Below are 23,252 nucleotides of genomic sequence, written 5' to 3'. Positions count from 1 at the left end.
AATCCTGTTGGCTGTATGGACTCCGACAGCATGTCCCCTGCTAGCCATGTTTCCGTGAAACAGAGTATATTACAATCCCGGATATCTCTTTGGAAAGCAACTCTTGGCAAGATTTCGTTGACTTTTGCTAACTAGGGACGGGACATTAGTGAGTAATATACACGAGAGCGGTGGGTGGTGTGCTCGCATCCGAAGCCTCACTAGAAGACCGCTCCGGTACCCTCTCCTCCGGTGTTGTTTTGGGTCGGCCTCTGGAATCAGTTCAAATGCCCTGGGAGGTGCACACAAAGGATCCACTTTGGGAAAGTCGGATTCCTGGTCATGGTGCTGGTTGTGCTGGTAAATTGACGTTTCTCTGATATCAAATCATTCTAATAACACTTACGGTTTTCTGGGCTAACAATGTAATAAATAATACATTAAAAAAACGAAATACTACACATTTTCCTAAGGACTTGAATTGAAGCTGCCATCTCTTTCGGCACCATCTTGTATGGCACTCAAACAATTAACAGAATTATTCTTTTTTAAATTTTAATTGAACCTTTATTTAACTAGGGAAGTCAGTTAAGAACAAATGCTTATTTACAATGACGGCCTACCCGGCCAAACCCTCCCCTAACTCGGACGACACTGGGACAATTGTGTGCCGCTCTATGGGATTCCCAATCACGGCCAGTTGTGATACAGCCTGGGATCTAACCAGGGACTGTAGTGATGCCTCTAGCACTGAGATGCAGTGCCTTAGACCGCACACCACTCGGGAGCTAAAATGAAACATGGCAACTCCAATACAATAACAACCGATACAGTGCCTTCAGAAGGTATTGATACCTCTTGATTTATTCCACATTTTGTTGTGTTACAGCATGAATTGAAAATGGATTAAATAAATAAAAAATTTACCCATCTACACACAAGGCCCCATAATGACAATGTGAAAACATGTTTTTAGAAATGTATTCATATTTATTGAATATGAAATACCGAAATCTCTCATTTACATAAGTATTCAATATTTTGTAGAAGCACCGTTGGCAACGATTACAGTTGAGAGTCTTTCTGGGTAAGTCCCTAAGAGATTTCCACACCTAGATTGTGCACCATTTGACCATTATTCTTTTCAAAATTCGTCAAGCAATGTCAAATTGGTTGTTGATCATTGCTAGACAAATATTTTCATGTCTTGCCATATATATTCAAGTAGATTTAAGTCAAAACGGTTCATCAGGAACATTCACTGTCTTCTTGGTAAGTAACTCCAGTGTAGATTTGGCCTTGTGTCTTAAAACAAATCAAAAGTTATTTGTGACATGCGCCGAATACAGCAGGTGTAGACCTTATAGTGAAATTCTTGCTTACAAGCCCTTAACAATGAGGTTTTAAGAAGAAAAAGTGTTAAGAAAGTATTTACTAAAATAAACTGAAGTAAAAAATGATTCATCTCCCAGTGTCTGGTGGAAAGCAGACTGAACAGGGTTTTACCAGTGCTTTGCCAGTGTTTGGCTCCATTCTGTTTCTTTTTTATCCTGAAAAACTCCCCAGTCATTAACGATTATAAGCATACCCAGAACATTCAGCCACCACTATGCTTGAAAATATGGAGCGTGGTACTCAGTAACATGTTGTATTGGATTTGCCCAAAACATAACACTTTGTATTCAGGAAAAAAAGTTACACCATCCAAAGTGTAATTAATAACTTCACCATGCTCAAAGGGATATTCAATGTCTGCTTTTATTTTTACCCCTTTACCAATAGGTGCCCTTCTTTTTGAGGCATTGGAAAACCTCCCTGGTCTTTGTGGTTGAATCTGTGTTTGAAATGCACTGCTCGACTGAGGGACCTTAAAGGTGTGGGGTACAGAGATGAGGTAGTCATGCAACTTATTTTGTTACTTATTAAGCACATTTTTACTCTTGAACTTATTGAGGTTGAATACTTATTGAATCAAGACATTTCATAATTTTTAATTAATAGAAAAACTGAATTCCACTTTGACATTATGGGGTATTGTGTGTAGGCCAGTGCCATAAAATCAAAATTGAATCCATTTTAAATTCAGGCTGTAACACAACAACATTTGGAAAAAGTCAGTCAGCTAGCGCATGTATATAAACTGTACACAAAGCAAAAAATATTGTCATCATATTGTCAGTTTGAAGGAAGTTGGAGGTAGTTTCGCAAGCCACTGCTAACTAGCGTTATCACAATGACTGGAAGTCTATGGGTATCTGCTAGCATAAACAACAGATGTAATCTCTTTTTTTTTTTACCCCTTTTTCTCCCCAATTTCATGGTATCCAATTGTTAGTAGCTACTATCTTGTCTCATCGCTACAACTCCCTTACGGGCTCGGGAGAGACGAAGGTTGAAAGTCATGCGTCCTCCGATACACAACCCAACCAAGCAGCACTGCTTCTTAACACAGTGTGCATCCAACCCAGAAGCCAGCCACATCAATGTGTTGGAGGAAAGACCGCGCACCTGGCAACCTTGGTTAGCGCGCACTGCGCCCGGCCCACCACAGGAGTAACTGGTGCACGATGAGACAAGGATATCCCTACCGGCCAAGCCCTCCCTAACCCGGACGACGCTAGGCCAATTGTGCGTCGCCCCATGGACCTCCCGGTAGCGGCCGGTTACGACAGAGACTGGGCGCGAACCCAGAATCTCTGGTGGCACAGCTACCCATAGACTTCCAGTTATTGTACTAACGCTAGTTAGCATTGGCTCGCAAAACTACCTCCAACTTCCTTCATACTGGGACATAAAAATGGTATCCACAAGTTCATCTGACTTTGAGGAAGTAGATAAAGAGCCTCTTTGCCCAAATCCCAAAATATCCCTTTAATGTGGAGTGAGAGGGAGTCAGTGACGACCATTCAGTGTTCCCTCAGCTTTGGCCAATCCCTTGCATTGAAAGAAGGCATCCTGGCAAGGTTCACGACCCAGGAAGGTCTTCAGCATGTCCCTTCCATCCACAGAACCACCAGCCTCCAGAATCACCCTCCTGTACTCCTTCCCCACCTGATGATAAGATGGGCATACAAAACATGTCAGTCAAACTTCAAGGCTTAAATTTAAGTAGATTGGGGAGTGGATTGATTTTGCCACACCTTGGGGTTCATGATTCCCTCCTTTTTGAAACGACTGAAGAAGAGGTCCATGGAATAGACCTCGCTCCACAGGTAGCCATAGTACTGGCCATCGTAGCCCCCAGCCAAGTGACTAAAACTAGCTGTCATATTTGTACCTGGAGTAAAAAATAATCATGTTGTATTCTTTGAGAATAATAAATCCTTACGGGAGGAACATTGTTTTAATATTTGAATTGTAATGTACATTCATATTCTAATTAAATGCCATTATATTATCACTGGTGTGAGACCTGGAGTAGCGGGGATCCCCAGGATGTCTTGGCAGTGCTTGGCGAACACCTCGGCAGTGTCGGCATGGGACTTGGTGTGCAGAGACTGGTCCACTTTACTGAGCACTACCTGACGCAGGTTCATCAGACCTGAACAAGACAGGCACATGAGTGGGAGTCTATTGGATGTCAAGTTATTTTAATGGTATTTTAACAAATATTTTGGATTTGAAGGGAACAGAAATGCTACCAAAGTCTATGGATGCTATCCATTTGGAAAGTACTCAGACCCCTTGACTTTTTCCACATTTTGTTACATTACAGCCTTGTTCTAAAATTGATTAAATAGTTTTTTCCCCCATCAATCTACACACAATACCCCACAATGACAAAGCAAAAAGAGGTTTTTAGATATTTTTGCAAATTTACAAAAAATAAAAACTGAAATATCACATTCACATAAGTATTCAGTCCCTTTACCCAGTACTTTGTTGATGCACCATTGGCAGCGATTACAGCTTCGAGTCTTCTTGGGTATGACGCTACAAGCATGGAACACCTGTATTTGGTGAGTCTCTCCCATTTGTCTCTGCAGATCCTCTCAAGCTTTGTCAGGTTGGATGGTGAGCGTCGCTGCACAGCTATTCTTAAGTCTCTCAAGAGATGTTCGATTGGGTTCAAGTCCAGGCTCTGGCTGGGCCACTCAAGGACATTCAGAGGCTTGTCCCGAAGCCACTCCTGCATTTTCTTGGCTGTGTGCTTAGGGTCGTTGTCCTGTTGGAAGGTGAAACATCGCCCCAGTCTGAGTTCCTGAGTGCTCTGGAGCAGGTTTTCATCAAGGATCTCTCTGTACTTTGCTCCTTTCATCTTCCCTTGATCCTGAATAGTCTCCCAGTTCCTGCCGCTGAAAGACATTTCCACAGCATAATGCTGCCAACACCATGCTTCACCATAGGGATTGTGCCAGGTTTCCTCCAGATGTGACGCTTGGCATTCAGGCCAAGGAGCACTCCACCAATCAGGCCTTTATGGTAGAGTGGCTAGACGGAAGCCACTCCTCAGTAAAAGGCACATTGAAAGCCCTCTTGGAACTCTCAGACCATGATAAACAAGATTTTTAAATTTGACCTTTATTTAACCAGGCAAGTCAGTTAAGAACAAATTCTTATTTTCAATGACAGCCTAGGAACAATGGGTTAACTACCTGTTCAGGGGCAGAACAACAGATTTATACCATGTCAGCTCGGGGGTTTGAACTTGCAACCTTCCAGTCACTAGTCCAACGCTCTAACCACTAGGCTACCCTGCCACCCCAGGTCTGATAAAACCAAGATTGAACTCTTTGGCCTGAATGCCAAGTGTCACATCTGGAGGAAACCTGGCACCATCCCTACTGTGAAGCATGGTGGTGGCAGCATTATGCTGTGGAGATGTTTTTCAGAGGCAGGGACTGGGAGACTAGTCAGGATCAAGGGAAAGATGAAAGGAGCAAAGTACAGAGATCCTTGATGAAAACCTTCTCCAGAGTGCTCAGGACCTCAGACTGGGGCGAAGGTTCACCTTCCAACAGGGCAATGACCCTAAGCACACAGCCAAGACAACGCAGGAGTGGCTTCGGGGCAAGTCTCTGAGTGTCCCAGCCAGAGCTCGGACTGTGCAGCAACGGTATTGTGTGTAAATTAATGAAGGAATACATTTTGTTTTAAAACATGTTTGAATAAGGCTGTAACGTAACAAAATGTGAAAAAAGTCAAGGGGTCTGAATACCTTCAGAATGCAATGTATATCCAGTAGGATAGATTGAATGGGATAAATACACTACTCACTTCTTAGTTACCTTATTACAGTGTATGTGTGATCCCTGACCTGTGTTGGCGACTCTGGAGGCGATGAGTTTGTTGAGCAGGTTGTCGGGGATGGGGCTGCCGTCTTTGTAGTGGCGAGACATCCTCCTCAGGGGCTCCTTCTCCCATACCCAGTTCTCCAGCATCTGAGATGGCACCTCCACAAAGTCTGTCTCCACCAGGGTCCCACTGAACTCTGAGAACGTCGTCTAGGGAGGGCCGTGGAGATCATAATACACTGTATCACTTCAGGACCATGCTGGTGATAATTCAATCGAGGATAGCGTTTTGTGTGCACCCCATGTGTGCTTGACTTCATAATATATGCTACTGGTATGCTACTGAATATCACCCCCCCAGCAGAAAAGCCTACCCTAGAGCAGAGCTCGTGCATGACGTGGCCAAACTCATGGAAGAAGGTCTCCACCTCGTGGTGCTGCAGCAGAGAGGGCCAACCTTTCGTAGGCTTGGTGAAGTTGGCCACCATGGCCGCAACCGGCAGCATACGTTTCCCATCAGGCCCCAGGCAGCCCGGCTGGAGCCCAAAGCAGGCAGCATGACCGTACTTCCCTTCTCTGGAGAGAGGACACAAGGTAAATGACTCACCATCAAGCACAGTGTGAATCACACTCTGAACCTTAAATTTAGCCACAATAGTGTGCTATGGTAGCTTCAACGAGAGCAACTAACCCTGTATCCCTACCAGGAGTATACAACTATAGCCCCGATAGCACCCCACAGTCCTACTTATGTTCATATTTCCCTGGCCTTTCACCTGGGATGCAGGTCCAAGTAGAACCGGCCGATCTCCTCCCCAGTGGCCGTGTCCAGTACAGAGTAGAGGCTGACGTTGTCGTGCCACACGTGGGCGCTGGTTACCTGCTTAAAGTTAAGGCCAAGCAGTTCCTGGTAGATACTGAGCAACCCCTCTGTCACCACCTCCAGAGAGAAGTACTCAATCAGCTTGTCCTTGTCTACAGCAAACTTCACCTGCTCCACCTGGTTCATGTAGTAGGGTAGGTCCCAGGCGTTGATCTGTCCATCGAAGGCCTTTCCCCGCATGGCACAGTCCCTCTTCTTCAGGGCCAGGATATACTTCCTTTCCTTGATTCCCACCGGCTTCAGTTTAGCATAGAACTCATCTGTGAAGTAGGGGACATGTAAAATATATCAAAATTGAGTGAATGACACCTCACCTCAATTTCAAAAAGTGTTTTTTGTGCTTTTGTTATCAGTGCTAGAGAAGTTAATGAAGCACACAATTTAAATAACAGAGGCAGCTGACTGACCAACATTTTTCGAATCTGACTATTGGTAAGGCATTACCTGTTTGTTACATATCTGAATACTGTGTAATAAAGTTCTACATTGACATTTGTCAGGCATACAGAAAAATTATATAATACGTTTCCATCTCTGAGGTTATTGTTGAGCAATAAGAGTTTTTGCCATATTGACACACAGTGGGGGGTCAAGTTGTTGAGTCAAGTAAGAGGTCATACCTAGAAAGCATGCCACATTGTTGGTATTCTTGGCCATGTTCATCTCAAGCACACAGTTGGCGTGGGTACTGAAACCCAGTAGCTGTGCCACCTTTGACCTCAACTCAATCAGCTTCTCCAGAATGACTGTGTTGACCTGCAACAAGACAATCTTTTACCTGGAAATAGAGAACTTTCAGGAAGTCTGACACACGTGGTCATAAACACTGTATGTTGACTTTCATGAGAACTCTCTGAACTCTGTGAATAAGTAAACTGGTCTTGGGGATGCCCTGAAAAAGTTGGCTAAACTTATTATAATATTGCATTTTTTAGGGTGCCTTGATTTCTGAAGGAACTGCACCCCTTGGCACCCTTATAATTCCAAACAGTGTTATTGATGCCAAGTGGCAAACCAACATTGCTGATAAAAATCAATCAATTGATCAACCAACCAACCAAACAAACAATAAAACAATACATTAATCCATTACACATTTGATTTGTATAACTCTTTAAAAATACATGTGGACCAAGAGCAGGTGGTTTTACCTCCTTACATCTGCTATGGAAAGCAGTCTCCATCTTCCTCCTGGTCTCAGCCATGTGGCACCTCTTCATCAGAGGGTAGTAGTGAGGGTATGCCAAGGATACCTTGTACCGCCTGTCCTCAGTCTTCTCCAAACCATTCAGATAGCTATCCGCTAGGCCACCTTTGAGGTAAAAAGCAGGAGTCAACACCCAAATATTCGAAGAAACATGGAAATGATATATCAAGGATATATGAAGGACATATTACGACAAGAATACACAGTGCCTTCGGAAAGTTTTCAGACCCCTTGACTTTCCACATTTTGTTACGCTACAGCCTTATTCTAAAATTGATTAAACTGTTTTTTCCCCCTCATTGATCTTAACTCAAAACCCCATAATTACAAAGCAAAAACAGGTTTTTAGAAATTTTAGCAAATTTATAAAATAAATCTAAAACAGAAATATTACATTTACATAAGTTGTCAAACCCTTTACTCAGTACTTTGTTGAAGCACCATTGACAGCGATTACAGCCTCGAGTCTTTTCGGTATGACGCTACAAGCTTCGCACACCTGTATTTGGGGAGTTTCTGCCATTTTTCCCTGCAGATCCTCTCAAGCGCTGTCAGGTTGGATGGAGAGCGTTGCTGCACAGCTATTTTTAGGTCTCGCCAGAGATGTTTAAATCGGGTTCAAGTCTGGGCTCTGGCTGGGCCACTCAAGGACATTCAGAGACTTGTCCCGAAGCCATTCCTGCATTGTCTTGGCTGTGTGCTTAGGGTCGTTGTCCTGATGGAAGGAGAACCTTTGCCCCAGTCTGAGGTCCTAAGAGCCCTGTGGCAGGTTTTCATCAAGTATCTCTCTGTACTTTGCTCCGGTCATCTTTCCCTCGATCCTGACTAGGCTCCCAGTCCCTGCTGCTCTAGGAAGAGTCTTGGTGATTCCAAACTTCTTCCATTTAATAATGATAGAGGCTACTGTGTCCTTAGGGACCTTCAAAGCTGCAGAAATGTTTTGGTACCCTTCCCCAGATCTGTGCCTCGACACAATCCTGTCTCGGAGCTCTACGGACAATTCCTTTGACCTCATGACTTGGTTTTTGCTCTGACATGCACTGTCAACTGTGGGACCTTATACAGACAGGTGTGTGCCTTTCCAAACCATGTCCAATCAATTGAATTTGCCAAAGGTGGACTCCAATCAAGTTGTAGAAACATCTCAAGGATGATCAATGGAAACAGGATGCACCTGAGCTCAATTTCCAGTCTAATAGCAAAGGGACTGAATACTTATGCAATACTAATGTACATTTCTGTTTCATAATATATACATTTGCAAAAATGTCAAAAAACGTGTTTTCGCTTCATCATTATGGGGTGCTGTGTGTAGATTGATGAGGAAAACCACTCATTTAATACATTTTAGAATAAGGCTGTATCATAATAAGATGTGGAAAAAGTAAAGGGGTCAAGGACAATCATAGATAGTCATTTCATTTCTTTTAGTGCTGGTGCTGCTTACTTAGTTCATTTTCACTGAATATTAGATACGTGTTTTCCTCATTTAGATTTTGGTTGAAGTCGATTGAGAGTTCATTGATGAGTTTTGACAATCTTTTGACTTCCTAGAGAGAAGAAATTATCACATTGTTATGAGAACTCTACAATGTCGAAAGTATAGACTGTTTGACTTTCAGTGCTACAAATCATAACAGCCTCATATCAAATCTTCAAACAAATGTAATGTTGTTTTCAGCACTTAAGCGCCACTGAGGAATCCTTTCCCTTATGTGTATGAAACGCCAAAGTTTGTATTACCTCCTGTATATCCTTCGACAAGTGCAATCCATTCCTCTTCCCTAATGTGATAAGACGGTCTAAGAATCTCTTGGCCTCAGGCGTTAGATTGTCCAGCTGCTTCTCCTGCAAGAAAGAAATCAGACCACTCTCTGAGGATGCACTTGTGCCATGTTGGCAGAACATTTAATATTACCCATATATCCCATTGATTACCTATGGTGTGATTTATGTGTCTGTCTGTGTGTGGTGTGTGTGTTTGTGTGGTTCTGTCAGTCCGCCAGGCCTCCACCTGGCAGGGCTTGGAGCGGTCTCCACCGTCACATGTCTGTCGGTACCTTGACTGCTTCCAGGACCCCAATGACAGTGAGGACTTAATCTGGTCTCTCAATGAAATAGCTGTGGCCATGGATACAACTTCATTACAAAGGGCAATAAATAGTCTGGAGAGAACACTGTCTCATCTCAGTGTTTTGGGAGTACAAACCTCTTCCAGATTATTGATCCAAATCAATTGATTTATTGATTATGAAATAATGTGTCAATGTGTGGATTGACCAGTTCACTATCTATGATATGTGAAAATGATGGTCAGTGGACTAACAGTGTTTTTTAGCGGGATCAAGCCACTTGGCATCAGCTGGTGCCAGACCGTTATCGGGATCAAATTACTGTAGGCTAAATATGAACCAATGGTATCAAATGAGGGCACATTTAGAACGAATTAACTCTCAGTATGCTACGCTACCAACTAGCCAAAGCCAACAATTTAATTACATAACACCTCAAAATGACCTTGAAATAAATATTATTTGCCTCCCTCCATACTTAGTCATAAATGATTTGGGCCATATGTGTATGTATATATTGTACCTACATTAGTTAGTTAATAGGTAGTTAATTAGTTAGTTGTACCTGCAAGGCAATCACTCTGTGAAACACATCTTCCCTCATACTTGTCTCCACATCAAAGTCAGACAGCTTCTTGTCTGCTTCTGTGCTCGCTGAGCGCACCTCCTTACAAGCAGACACGTATTGGGGAAAATCCAAAACATGGCGCTGTGCTGGGGTACAAATGCAGGCAAGATAAAGGTGGCATATTCAGCTGGTCCAGGGTAGACTATAGAAATACATTATAGATTAGTGGTCCAGGGAAGAAACAAAAAGAGGTTTGAGCTCAAACAACTGGAGCAGAAGTGTTGTCTAAAAATGTGTAATTACTGCATAATAAAATGTGAAGCGAGAGACATCTCCACATAAAACATTTCTGTTTCAACTGTTTCAACATTAAAAACACATGTGTGACCTTTTAATCAACTAAGATCAGTGTGGCCCAGATCAGACAATAACTTACCTGCATATTCTAATTTGGCATTGGCCAGGGCTTTTAAGGTGTTTTTAATGGACACTTGTTCTACATCCAGAGATCCGATGTCATCGTAGACCTGTTTGATCCTCTGGACCAGGCTCTCTGTCATGTTCTTGATCTGGTCTGGGGTCAGGTCCCATCTCAGGGTGTTCCTGTTGTTGTAGTCTGCTGTGCTAGCTACTGCGACTGCATGGGAACAGTTTTTGGCAGCAGGTAACACCAGCCCATTCTGCAGGGTCATTCTCACACCGGGTTTAGAACCAAACACTCTGGAGAAAATAAAATCATTACAAAAAAACGACAAAATCATGTGCATGACATTCGCAACTTTTTGTACATTTCATATAACCTCAGGGTGATTTAATTCACTTGAAATACTGTACATTCTAGGAAACATACTGGAATGCTAAGAAATACAAGGAAAGAATTATCTTAAACTCTAATCTTCACACACACCCATACTTAAGACTAAATGGCACCAGTCTATATTAAGCAACGATTGCGTTAGGTTAAAACAGTAGTCACCAACCGATCGATCGCGACTGGCATTCACAGTCAATCACCAAATATTTCTGTAGAAAAGCCAACGACAAAGGCTTGCGCTCCTTTTTCTCGTGTTGCGCTGTTGGTCGTAGATGCACTTGATTCAGAAGCCCTGTACACCGGTGAGACAAAGTGTTCCCATTTGGAAATATTTAATTTGTCTGAAAAGACCAAATCAGGCCACCGGGTGGACCGGGAGATCTATGGCTAAATCGAGTCAAAGTTTGATACCAAAGTTTGATACTAGCCTACCTGAGATTTCATGACTTGTAAAACCATGACCAGAGAGAGACTGTCAAAGAATAAAGGAAAGAGTTGCTGTTTTTATGAGTCAGTACATCTTTTTATTCAGCACTGTCAAAACTGTTTTTATTCAACATTAAAGAGGCCATTAATGTTTTTGGCAACAAAACATAAAATGCGCGTCTCCCTACGTCCACTCGCGCTGTAGCTGCAATCAATGAGCAGACAAGTGTATCGATAAACCCTGCGTTTTTATTATTATTAGCAGCTCGTCATGTATATTTTAATATCGAGGAATATTTCACTTTCTCTGGTTTTAGGAATAACATGAAGTTGTGCATGAGGCAGATGATGTGCGACTCGAGTTTCGCCATCTGGTTGAAGACGGTGTCCGCTCTCTGGTCAGTCTAACCGGAGGAAAGGAAGGATAGAATAGGGACCGTGAGAGGCGGACCCTCTGCTGCTCTTTCTGTCCCTCCGCTGAGACTAATGCCATGTTCAAAACCACTGGGAATTCGGAAATCCTCTACTTCCGACTTCAGTGCATTAAAGACAACTGGAATTTTTTTTTATGAGCTCCGACTTTCCGAGCTGAAGATCACTGACGTCATGATTTGACCTCATCCCCCGTCCCCCTCAGCTGTAACTTGCAAGTGCTACACCAACTGATCTATTTTAAAATCAAAGCTTGAGTTTTGATATATATTTTTGGTCTGAGAAGAACAATAAGCCAGGCTAGGCATATAGCCAATATGCTGTGATAATGTATTAGGCCTACTAAACCAACCTCATTCCTACAGAACTGTTTTATTAGGTTAATGTTACATTGTTTTTTTAAATCTGAGCGGTAGATCTTGGCTTGCTTTTTGACTGAGAAAGTGACCACTGGGTTAGACGATAGTCCGTAAATACTTAATGTCAGGTGCTATTTGCTTTTATTTAAATGCCTTTAAGACTTTCGCACGATCGTCACTACCACTTGGATACATTTACCCAGATGACTGACAACTGATCCCACAACACATATTCGTGAAAATGGTTACAGGCCTAGATAACCTTGAGATTATTGTAGGCTATGTCATAAAAAGGCTTTGTTGTGCTTTTGTATTGGCTGTTAAAATAAAATACAAATATATAAAAGCATAACTGAATTAAATGTAGCTTAAGTTGCCATAGGTTACTGTAGCAGTCATTTCAGACAGAAAGGGATAGCAATAGATTGTTGCAGTGTGTGATCATTCCAAGAATAGACAATGTGACATAGCCAATGTTACAGTACACAGAAAAGGTGTCTCTCCTTTTTACCTCAAATGACTCAAGGTTATAAAAGCTATATATGATGAAATACTGTTATTAACTGTTTTAGCTACGCTGTAACTCTATCATGTTGCAGTGCAGTGTGAGAACTTACTGTTAGATTGTCTCTGGGCTGTTCTGTGGGTTTAAGAGAATGTAACATTGCCAATGTACTACACAGTAGTTCTAACACCGTTTTTGTAATATCAAGCACATGTATCCTATCAAGTGTAAGCGCCTATAGCTTCTATACCCTTGAGTCATTGCGAAACCGATTAAGTAAACAAACAATACATTATTAAAAGGTCATAGGCAAAGCCACGGAACTTGAACCACCCAACAACTCCAATACAGACAAATGCTGTGCATTTTTTTCCTGGCTAACGATGTCCATCCAGCCAGCCAGGCGAATTATTTGGCATGACCTCAACAGCAATGAGACCGAAACTTGATATGCGCTCATAAAATTTAAAATGGACTGGCGTACATAAATTACATACTCAATGTCCAACCTTTCAAAACAAAATGGTAACTGGACTTGTAAGGTGTAGTTTTACGGCTTCAGCTTTAACAACAACGAAATTATGTTATACTCTCCATACATTAAATCTTTATAAGACCTGGAGAGCTCATAGTTATCTTGTTTCATAGCTTGCACGGTATGCCTATAAAAGCCACACATGATTCATGCCTTTGGTTAATTATAGTACCTCCCTTAGCTATGGCAACTAGTAACACAGCAACAACAATAATTAATGTGGAATTAATTAACAAACACGAGCACGACTTTGACAGTAGCCTACCTGCAAGGAGTTCGCCACACTACAATTCTTATCAAAAACATGCCAGCAGCTAGATCATGCAGTTTTTTTGCGTGCAATTCGCAAACCCTCTCTCCTCCAACCTCTGCTGTACTTGACAGCTCCAGCATTGAACTATAATGAGCTTCAGTCGTGCTATTATGAATCGGTTCACTTCCGTTGTGAAATGCGCAGGCGCCGGAGATGCGATCAATCTGACAGAAGTTCTCATGACGCCATAGCGGGGACTGCTGGAAAATATCTCAGGTAGGTGGGCGGGGGCGTCGAATGACATCCCTTGAATCAATGCAATGTTGTTATTTACAATGTTACAGTACTGTATTTAGGATAGAAAAGAGATATCAGCCTGCCTTTATTTTCTCCGGTGAATGGCTGCTTCATTATAGCGATGCTCAGTCATTATTATAGGCTGCAGACTATGGGTAGAGAGGCGCACTGTCGGTGATCATCATGGATGATGATGTATTTGGACACGCTATGTAAATAATCAATATATGTCTGTCATCAACGACTGCTATTTACTTTAGATGATGATGCATTAGGTTGACATGAAGAAATCTCATGTCCCTAGTCGGCATTACATCATATAGCTACACGGCATCATCCCATGTCAACACTACATATTTTGTTATTAGAAGGGACTATGTCAACAGAACAGAGGTTGCCTGTTCTTGAAATGTCAAACAAGCATGATTATGAATTTTAGACTTTTCAAATGTCAACATTGTGAGGTTATTATGCATGGTTGCAAAACTATTGATCACACAAGAGAAAATTAATTGAAATCAAAGTTGTTGTTTTTTTGCCATACATTGATTGTATACTGTCATATTTTATTTCACAGCCATGTCTATCTTATAATATGGGAAAGCATGGGGTCCATCTCCCCTATGTGCCCCTTGTTGCGTAGGTTATGTGTCATTTATAATGGCACATGTTGCCCCTGAAAAGTTTATGCAGTGCAGTAATTCTATTACTGTAGTGTACGGTAATACAATATCTCACAATCAAAAAATTGAATTAGTAGACAAATAGATATTCAAATACTTATACGTGGAATGTGTATCACATCAAAATCTTAATTCTGTTGAATGTCGAGCCGCAAGTAACAGTAGTAACTTATTTTGGGAAATCTACAGTGAAGTGAAGAGTTATCAAATGTATGAAGTGTGTGATGTGTGTATGATACCGAGGGTTTCATGATTACTGAACTGTGTTTTGCTTATACAGAATGGCTCATACACACACAATTTTCCCTTGAGTTGTCTTGGAAACAGACTTGCATCTTTCTGCTGGCAGTAACATACTATATTTGGTGCCATGTATTAACAACTTGGGTCCAACATACCACATTACAGTGACTTGAGATACCATAAGTAAGGGAGTCCAGTAACCATAGAACTGTTCAACTGTCATAAAACAATCATTCATGACACTTTTTTAGTTTGAATGAACTCTGCAGCCTCTTACTGTGTGGTATTCTATTCTATTATATTGTATGTATCCCTTACATTTCCTATACTATTCTATTCTATGTGTCCCCAAACTTAATGTTATATTCTATTCCTCTTTATCTCTAAACCTCTCATCCCCAGTTGTTTGAAGTGAAAATGGCAGTGGAGAAGCGCTTGGCATTCTCTATTGTGCAGTTCCTGCGAGATCAAACACACTGTGGTGCTTTGAATTCCGATGAGCAGGAAAGCCTTGAAGGTAGGTCAGTGTGGGATCACTCTCTGTTCACAAAGTTTTTGCTAAAACTGCTTATAAAATACTGCATTCAGCTCTCTCCAATTCAAGGATTTGTAAACACATTTGGACTATAATAACATATGCACTATGTTATCTTATGGACCTATAACCATAATATAAACAGTTCCATTGAATCGAAGCTACTCAGTGTTTACTATTATGCTATTGCAACACTGTTTTTGCCATTGGAGTCGCCATACAATGTTTGGAGACAACCTTCAAGATCAACTCCAGTGACTGTCATCTCGCAGCACCACAACCTCTCACTGAAATATTCCTCAACTCTCTCCTCAAGGTGGGAAGGTTACTCTCTGATTCACTACCTTGTTTCAAACTCTTTTACCCAAACTACAACATTCATCTGTCTGTGTGCAGTTAATCAATCATGCTCAAATCAGTTGTAACCTCGCAAATGCAGTAAACTACAAATGGAAAGGTGTGTATTATACTTGATTGACAAATGTGACTGCATTTCATTAGAATGACCAGAATAACCTGGTGCTACCAGAGACATCCCCATCACCAGAAGACACAGAAAGGGCAGAACAGTTGAAGAATGAAGGTACTTTGAATATGACACTTTGAATATGTATTGTAGACTTCTGATAAATACACATTGGATAAGTTCAAGTGTACTACAGTTTGTTCCCATAGTGACATTGTTTGGTCATTTTGTAGTAACATTTGTCAGTAGACGTGATCTGGTCATCAGACTGGCATTATCTCAAAAAGCGATACCTCCATTTCATACGCAGGGAACAATCATATGAAAGAGGAGAACTACAGCTGTGCGGTGGAGTGTTACACAAAAGCCATCGATTTAGACCTCCGAAACGCTGTCTACTTCTGTAACAGGTACACACAAGCACTTCTGAAATGGTTCAAGATTTAACACTGTACTCAAATGAGAAATGCAGAACACATGTGTAACACCTATATTATATACACTACCGTTCAAAGGTTTGGGGTCACTTAGAAATGTCCTTGTTTTTGAAAGAAAGAAAAAAAATGTTCATTAACATAACATCACATTGATCAGAAATACAGTTTAGACATTGTTAATGTTGTAAATTACAATTGTAGCTGGAAACAGCAGATTTTTTATGGAATATCTACATAGGTGTACAGAGGCCCATTCTCAGCAACCATCACTCCTGTGTTCCAATGGCACGTTGTGTTACCTAATCCAAGTTTATCATTTTAAAAGGCTAATTGATCATTAGGAAACCCTTTTGCAATTATGTTAGCACAGCTAAAAACTGTTGTCTGCTTAAAGAAGCAATACAACTGGTCTTCTTTAGACTAGTTGAGTATCTGGAGCATCAGCATTTATGGGTTCAATTACAGGCTCAAAATGGCCAGAAACAAATGACTTTCTTCTGAAACTTGTCAGTCTATTCTTGTTTTGAGAAATGAAGGCTATTCCAGTTGTGCACCGGGGCCTCCCACTCCTCTTTCTATTCTGGTTAAAGACAGTTTGCTCTGTTCTGTGAAGGGAGTAGTACACAGCCTTATACGAGATCTTCAGTTTCTTGGCAATTTCTTGCTTGGGATAGCCTTCATTTCTCAGAACAAGAATAGTCTGACGAGTTTCAAAAGAAAGTCATTTGTTTCTGGCCATTTTGAGTCTGTAATCGAACCCACAAATGCTGATGCTCCAAATACTTAACTAGTCTAAAGAAGGCCAGTTTTATTGCTTCTTTAATAATTACAAAATTTTTCAGTTGTGCGAACATAATTGCAAAAGGGTTTCTAATGGTCAATTTTCCTTTTAAAATGATAAACTTGGATTAGCTAACACAACGCGCCATTGGAACACAGGAGTGATGATTGCTGATAATGGGCCTCTGTACGCCTATGTAGATATTCCATAAAAAAACAGCCGTTTCCAGCTACAATTTTAATTTACAACATTAACAATGTCTATACTGTATTTGTGATCAATTTGATGCTATATTCATGGACAAAAAAAAATTGCTTTTCTTTCAAAAACAAGGACATTTCTAAGTGACCCCAAACTTTTGAACGGTAGTGTCTGTATGTCTGAGTCACTATTGTGAACAGTTGGAGTATAACTCTTACAATAGACTTGTTTCATGCATACACAATGCGCTCATAATTGCTGTATGTTTGAGCTGAAAGACATGGCACACAACAGCCTCGCATGCCTCTTGTCAGACATACAGTAGGTGTGGTGAACTAGACTACTGGCTATAGGAACACCAAGCTGCTGCAGCCTTTGCATGCCGTATTGATCTGAGTCCTAATAAATGAACCAGTGCGTCTGGTTGTGTGGCTGGCTGTTGCTGTTATCATCAATGCAGGGCTGCAGCACACAGTAAACTGGGGAACTACACAGAGGCAACGGGAGACTGTGAAAGGGCCATAGGGATCGACCCTAGCTACAGTAAAGCCTATGGGAGAATGGGGTGAGTTAGACATGGGAGAGGAGTGGAAATGTCTGGTCTTAATTTAGTTTATTATTTTGACAATTTTAAAAACAAGCATACATAAAACTTGAAAAAGGCATACATGTACATGAGTAAAATCACCAAGATAAGACACAAAGTCTGGGACTTATTTCCATTGTGGTCATGTATCTTGTGAGGAATATGACATTGCTTTTTGGGACTGTTTAAGGTGCAATAGCATCTGTTGACTGGTATGGTTTGTATGAGATGATAGAGCAAGAATATGGCTTGAAAATAGTCATTATTTTGCTCAGGAGTTAAACTCACTGCACTGCTCCAATGTCTCTTATTTCATTTTTCTATAGATTGGCATTGACTGCTATGAATAAGTACCCAGAGGCCATCTCCTACTTTAAGAAAGCTCTGGTTTTAGATCCAGGGAATGACACCTACAAATCCAACCTGAAGATCGCTGAGCAGAAACAAAAAGAGGCATCCAGTCCTGTAAGTAGTGCTGCTGAAGTTTTTAACTCAATTTCACATTGTTAACATTAACACTGCATGTAATAATGTGTCATTACTCCCCTACAAATACGGTCACTACACCTCCAAGTATATATACTTTATTTACATTTGAACTAAACTTTAAGAAGGATTCTTCATGTATTACACTTATCTTATATCCCACGGGTATTCAAGTGTATCAAGATGTCCCAGTTGTGTCAACAGCCAGTGTTGGGGAGTAGTGAACTACACGTAGTTCAACTAGTAATTTAATTACATTTAGCATTAGCTTGGTGGTAGTTGAACTAAATTTAACTCTAGGTAGTGTTTTTTAGTAGTTCATTTATTTTTTTCCATGGAGCAGTGTAAGCTAACCACTGGAACTACACATGACTTTTTTCTTGATTTTTTTGTTGTTGAGTGAAGTAGGCAATAATTTCCTTCTTTTTTTGGCATCAGACATGCCTAATTATTACTTGAAACAACATTTTTTGTGTTTCATAAGCTAAATTGCACATTCTGTTGACATCTGACTCCAGAGTGAATTGTTCTTGCAATTTGTAGTCTATAACATTTCAGATTTAGTAGTATGGATGCAGTGAACTACTATTTAAAAGTAACTTTAGTTCAGTAAACTATATTTAGGTAGCTTTAGTGTAGCTTAACTTCTTCCAGTGTGAAGTAATTAGTAGCTTGTTAAACTATATTTTCAGAGTAGCTTCCCCAACACTGTCAACAGCTATATCAGACACGTTTAATATTCCTGCTTTGAGCAGTGGTACAAAATTATATTATATATATGGACAGATTTATCTTGTCAGATTTAACTTAACGAAGCCTTTAAATGTTTTCTTGTTACAGATGGCTACGGGACTGGGATTTGACATGGCCAGCCTTATCAACAACCCTGCCTTCATCAGCATGGTACGACTGAGATTAGTGATGGGCTAGAATAAACAACTGCACACAGAATACCTGGGTGGAAATAGATTTAGTTTACGGTAGGCGGGCAATCGGGTGAAGTCACTCACTCTGAGACCTGAAGTAGTGGTTCCCCTTGCTCTGCACGGGCCACAGTTTTTGCGGCATGATGGGTAACGATGCTTCGTGGGTGACTGTTGTCTGTGTGCAGAGGGTCCCTGGTTCGAGCCCAGGTAGGGGCGAGGGACGGATGAAATGTATACTGTTACACATGCACTTTAGGACTATTCCATTGGTTCCATCACAGTGGGCCAGCTAAATCAAGCTTACCCGCAGTATTTGAAAGAAAACTAATACTATAGTTGACCCAGGCTTGATGCACATTGTAGTCCCTCCAGGGCCAAGGCCATCCCTTGCCTAGACAAATCCTTGACATTGGTTCCTCATACTTATTTTATGAGTGTTTGTGATACGGTTACTAGTGAAGAATGCTTCCTAAAATTGACCCCATGCCTGACACAGTTGGCCTGGTTTTCCACCAATGCCATTGTCAAGGGGCCTGGGGACTTTTAAGGGGCTGATCATGACTGGGTGATAGAACAGTTGGCAGTAGGAATGCCTGCCAGGCAGAGTGCATGTCTTTATAAGCATACCGATCCTTCATGGAAGCAGCTGGGCTGAATCCTGAATAGTTTTACTAGACACCTATGACATTGTTGTGCTGCTAAGTAGTCATGCTACTAGAGAATGCATCTCGTTCCTCTTTAACACTGTTAACTGTCTTTTTCACACATTTAAATGGGCAACATGGTGATTTTCTGCTGGCTTTGTGCACGTTCACAGGCCGCCAGTGTGATGCAGAACCAACAAGTGCAACAGCTGTGAGTGTTCTGCATGTTTAAGCAGCATACCCAGGGCTGTGTGGCTCAATAGTGTAAAGCTACATCCTCAACTTTTCCTTAATCTGCACTGATTATGATAAATAACCCCCACTCTCTGAGGGTGTCTCAGAGGTGGTATATGCAACAAACACATTTCCAATTCACACATGCACATGTGCTCACACATGCATAATACACACTTGTGTGAAAATAGGACAAATGTAAGTGCCCACAAAAGTGTTATTATTAAATAGATGAAAGACACCCCACTGAAACTATTGAGACACAGCCCATCAAGATGTTTTAGTTTACAAAAATACCCTCCATCCCCCTAATTCATAATGCTGTAATCATCGCTTTAAGTCAGAATTGAGGAATTACTGTTTAATTATGCTCAGATGTTTTTGTTAAAATGGCGTGTGACACGTTTATAACTCTTGGGTTCTCTCTCGTCCTCGCTCTCTCTGTGGGCAGTATGTCAGGGATGATGTCCAATGCGGTTGGGGGTCCAGCAGCAGGAGTGGGAGGACTGTCTGACATCTCCAGCCTGATTGAAGCGTACGTCAGCACCACAGGGTCATGACTGTAACATACACAGGAACTCTCTGCTCCTGACCTTAGGGCTCAAATTACACATTTTAAAAAGCAACAGACAGATCAAGGATTACCTAAAAGTAAAGGCTACATTTTGGTCCAACATTTATTTTGCTCAGAATTGTGAGGGACTCAAAGTAGCATGCTTCATCTATCTGTATGATAATCTACTTGACACAAGGACTACATTAACCTAGTATGTAAAGCAGATAAACCCTAAATGCCAGTTTGGCTGGCCTCTGTTTGCAGTGGTCAGCAGTTTGCCCAGCAGATCCAGCAGCAGAACCCAGAACTGATCGAACAGCTGAGGAACCACATCCGCAGCCGTTCCTTCAGTGGCAGCGCTGAGGAGCACTCGTGATCCACACAGGTCTGTGTACTAGAACACAGAGGTTAGGGCTCACTCTTACAGGGTGCATCTCCATAGTCTAAAGAGGCTTCCTCCACTTCATGTGCTCTAATGGAATGGTGAAAAGCAACATGGAGATTGCGGTGGATTTGTTTTTACCTGTCCAGTTACATCAATAGCAGAGACCTAACATTTGATTCTACGTGTGCTTTTGTTTTACCAGCAATAGATGGATCAGGATCTGGTTATGAATGACAAACTGTTATTACAATGTTGTTACACAAGGTGAAAAGGATGTTTGAATAACATGCATATTTCTTCCCTTCAGTGTACATTTCAATAGAGGAAGGGCAACCATATGTCGTGATTACAATCTCTACACCCATTCCTTAAACTCACATCACCGGCAGAGCTGGAATGAAGAGACAGACGGAGATGGGGACGATGGCACTTTACTGGGACTGTATCTTCAGAGAGGAGGGGAGAGATGAGAAACAGTCTACACCTTCTACATACCTAATAAGAAGAGAGAGTATCCAACACATTCTATGTAGATACTCAAACAGGAAATAGAGTATCAACCACATTCTAGACACCCAATTAGTTTCAAAAACATTCCCACCAATCAGGAGAAAGAATATTCAGTTCGAGACCCAATCAAGAGACAGTCTCAACTAATTATTCGAAATATCCAACCCAGTGCACAGCAACTATTTAATCCTTCCTCAATAATGTTCCATTCCAAATGGATTTCTGTGTTTTTCTATAGTGTGTTGTAGTAGCAATGTGGAAACCATTTTCGTGTTCCTATACTTTGGTATATTTTGTTGATCCTCTGGTCCGCACTGATTTCACTGATCCAACAGAATTGTACGTAGGAGAATGCAGGGGTGTATACAGTGAGGTGAAACATTTAGATAGAAATTAAATTAATAGAGCTGATAGGATTCCCTATTCTACAGTACCAGTCAAAAGTTTGGAAACACCTACTTATTCAAGGGTTTTTCTTTATTTTTACTATTTTCTACCTTGTAGAAAAGTAGTGAAGACATCAAAACTATGAAATAACACATATGGAATCATGTAGTAACCAAAACATTGTTAAACAAATACAAATCTATTTTACATTTTAGATTCCTCAAAGTAGCCACCCTTTGCCTTGATGACAGCTTTGCACACTCTTGCCATTCTCTCAACCAACTTCATCTGGAATGCTTTTCCAAAAGTCTAGAAGGAGTTCCCACATATGTTGAGCACTTGTTGGCTGCTATTCCTTCACTCTGCGGTCCAACTCATCCCAAACCATCTCAATTGGGCTGAGGTCAGGTGATTGTGGAGGCCAGGTCATCTGATGCAGCACTCCATCACTCTCGTTCTTGGTCAGATAGCCGTTACACAGGCTGGAGGTGGGTTGGGTCATTATTCTGTTGAAAAACAAATGATAGTCCAACTAAGCGCAAACCAGATGGGATGGCATATCACTGCAGAATGCTGTGGTAGCCGTGCTGGTTAAGTGTGCCTTGAATTCTAAATTACTCTGGGTCTTTCTTTCCTGTGGCGGTCCTCATGAGAGCCAGTTTCATCATAGAGGTTGATGGGTTTTGAGACTGCACTTACTTGAAGAAATGTTCAAAGTTCTTGAAATTTTCCAGATTGACTGACCTTCATCTCTTGAAATAATGATGGACTGTCATTTCTCTTTGCTTATTTGAGCTGTTCTTGGCATAATATGGACTTGGTCTTTTACGAAATAGGGCTATCTTCTGTATGTCACCCCTACCTTGTCACAACACAACTGATTGGCTAAAACACATTAAGGAAATACATTCCACAAATTAACTTTTAACAAGGCACACCTGTTAAGTGAAATGCATTCCAGGTGACTACCCCATGAAGCTGGTTGAGAAAACACAAAGCTGTGCAAAGCTGTCATCAAGGCAAAGGGTTGCTACATTGAAGAATCTCAAATATAAAATATATTTTGGTTGGTTACTACATGATTCCATATGTGATTCCATATGTGTTATTTTATAGTTTTGATGTCTTCATTATTATTCTACAATAATAGAACATAGTAAAAATAAAGAAAAATCCTGGAATGAGTAGGTGTGTCCAAACTGGACAGGCACTGTACATGACAGGCAATTAGAACTGTATTGTGTATAACAGATACATCGTCACGTTCTGTAACATTGCTCCTTTCAGAACTGACCCCAGGATTTGACTTAAAATTGCTTTCAGTAATTGCATTGAGTGAAAGGGAGGAAGGAATTAAGGAAGGAGAGAAAGGGAGGGAGGGACTAATGAAGGACAGAAAGGGAGATAAGGAAGGAGTGAAAGGGAGGAATGAATTAAGGAAGTAGAGAAATGGAGGAAGTGGTTGTTCAGGAAGGAGTGAAAGGGATAAAGGATGCATCTGTGAAGTATTTGAACTGGGTGCACATTCCTTTTTCTCATGACTACATGAGTTACACACACACACACACACACACACACACACACACACACACACACACACACACACACACACACACACACACACACAC

The 23,252-nt window shown here is 41.2% G+C and overlaps 2 protein-coding genes across 3 annotated transcripts; one reads left to right on the top strand and one right to left on the bottom strand.

The window, feature by feature from the left end:
* Positions 1–2,710: 2,710 nt before the first annotated feature.
* nln (neurolysin (metallopeptidase M3 family)) lies at positions 2,711–13,407 on the bottom strand. Of its 2 annotated transcripts, none has more exons than XM_024382118.2 (13): positions 13,280–13,407; positions 10,380–10,663; positions 9,941–10,089; positions 9,047–9,151; positions 8,751–8,853; positions 7,248–7,408; positions 6,717–6,852; positions 5,990–6,356; positions 5,588–5,789; positions 5,237–5,423; positions 3,392–3,520; positions 3,120–3,256; positions 2,711–3,030 (listed from the first exon to the last, which is right to left on the bottom strand). In XM_024382118.2, the coding sequence occupies exons 1-13, from the start codon at positions 13,405–13,407 to the stop codon at positions 2,872–2,874; spliced, it is 2,247 nt and encodes a 748-aa protein (XP_024237886.1). In that variant the 3' UTR covers positions 2,711–2,871. The 2 variants fall into 2 exon arrangements, with proteins under 2 accessions (XP_024237886.1, XP_024237888.1); XM_024382120.2 differs by lacking the exon at positions 13,280–13,407 and adding an exon at positions 12,592–12,710.
* sgtb (small glutamine rich tetratricopeptide repeat co-chaperone beta) lies at positions 13,408–21,725 on the top strand. Its single transcript, XM_024382121.2, has 12 exons — positions 13,408–13,543; positions 14,893–15,007; positions 15,238–15,341; positions 15,527–15,608; positions 15,802–15,901; positions 17,371–17,475; positions 17,823–17,961; positions 18,823–18,885; positions 19,726–19,763; positions 20,238–20,321; positions 20,607–20,727; positions 21,035–21,725. Exons 2-11 carry the CDS (start codon positions 14,908–14,910, stop codon positions 20,716–20,718), a joined length of 927 nt encoding a protein of 308 aa, XP_024237889.1. The 5' UTR covers positions 13,408–13,543; positions 14,893–14,907; the 3' UTR covers positions 20,719–20,727; positions 21,035–21,725.
* The last annotated feature ends 1,527 nt before the right edge of the window (positions 21,726–23,252 follow it).

Source organism: Oncorhynchus tshawytscha, linkage group LG20 (genome assembly GCF_018296145.1).
Source record: "Oncorhynchus tshawytscha isolate Ot180627B linkage group LG20, Otsh_v2.0, whole genome shotgun sequence".
Classification (NCBI taxonomy): Eukaryota; Metazoa; Chordata; class Actinopteri; order Salmoniformes; family Salmonidae; genus Oncorhynchus; species Oncorhynchus tshawytscha.
This window is presented reverse-complemented; position numbering and strand designations above follow the sequence as displayed.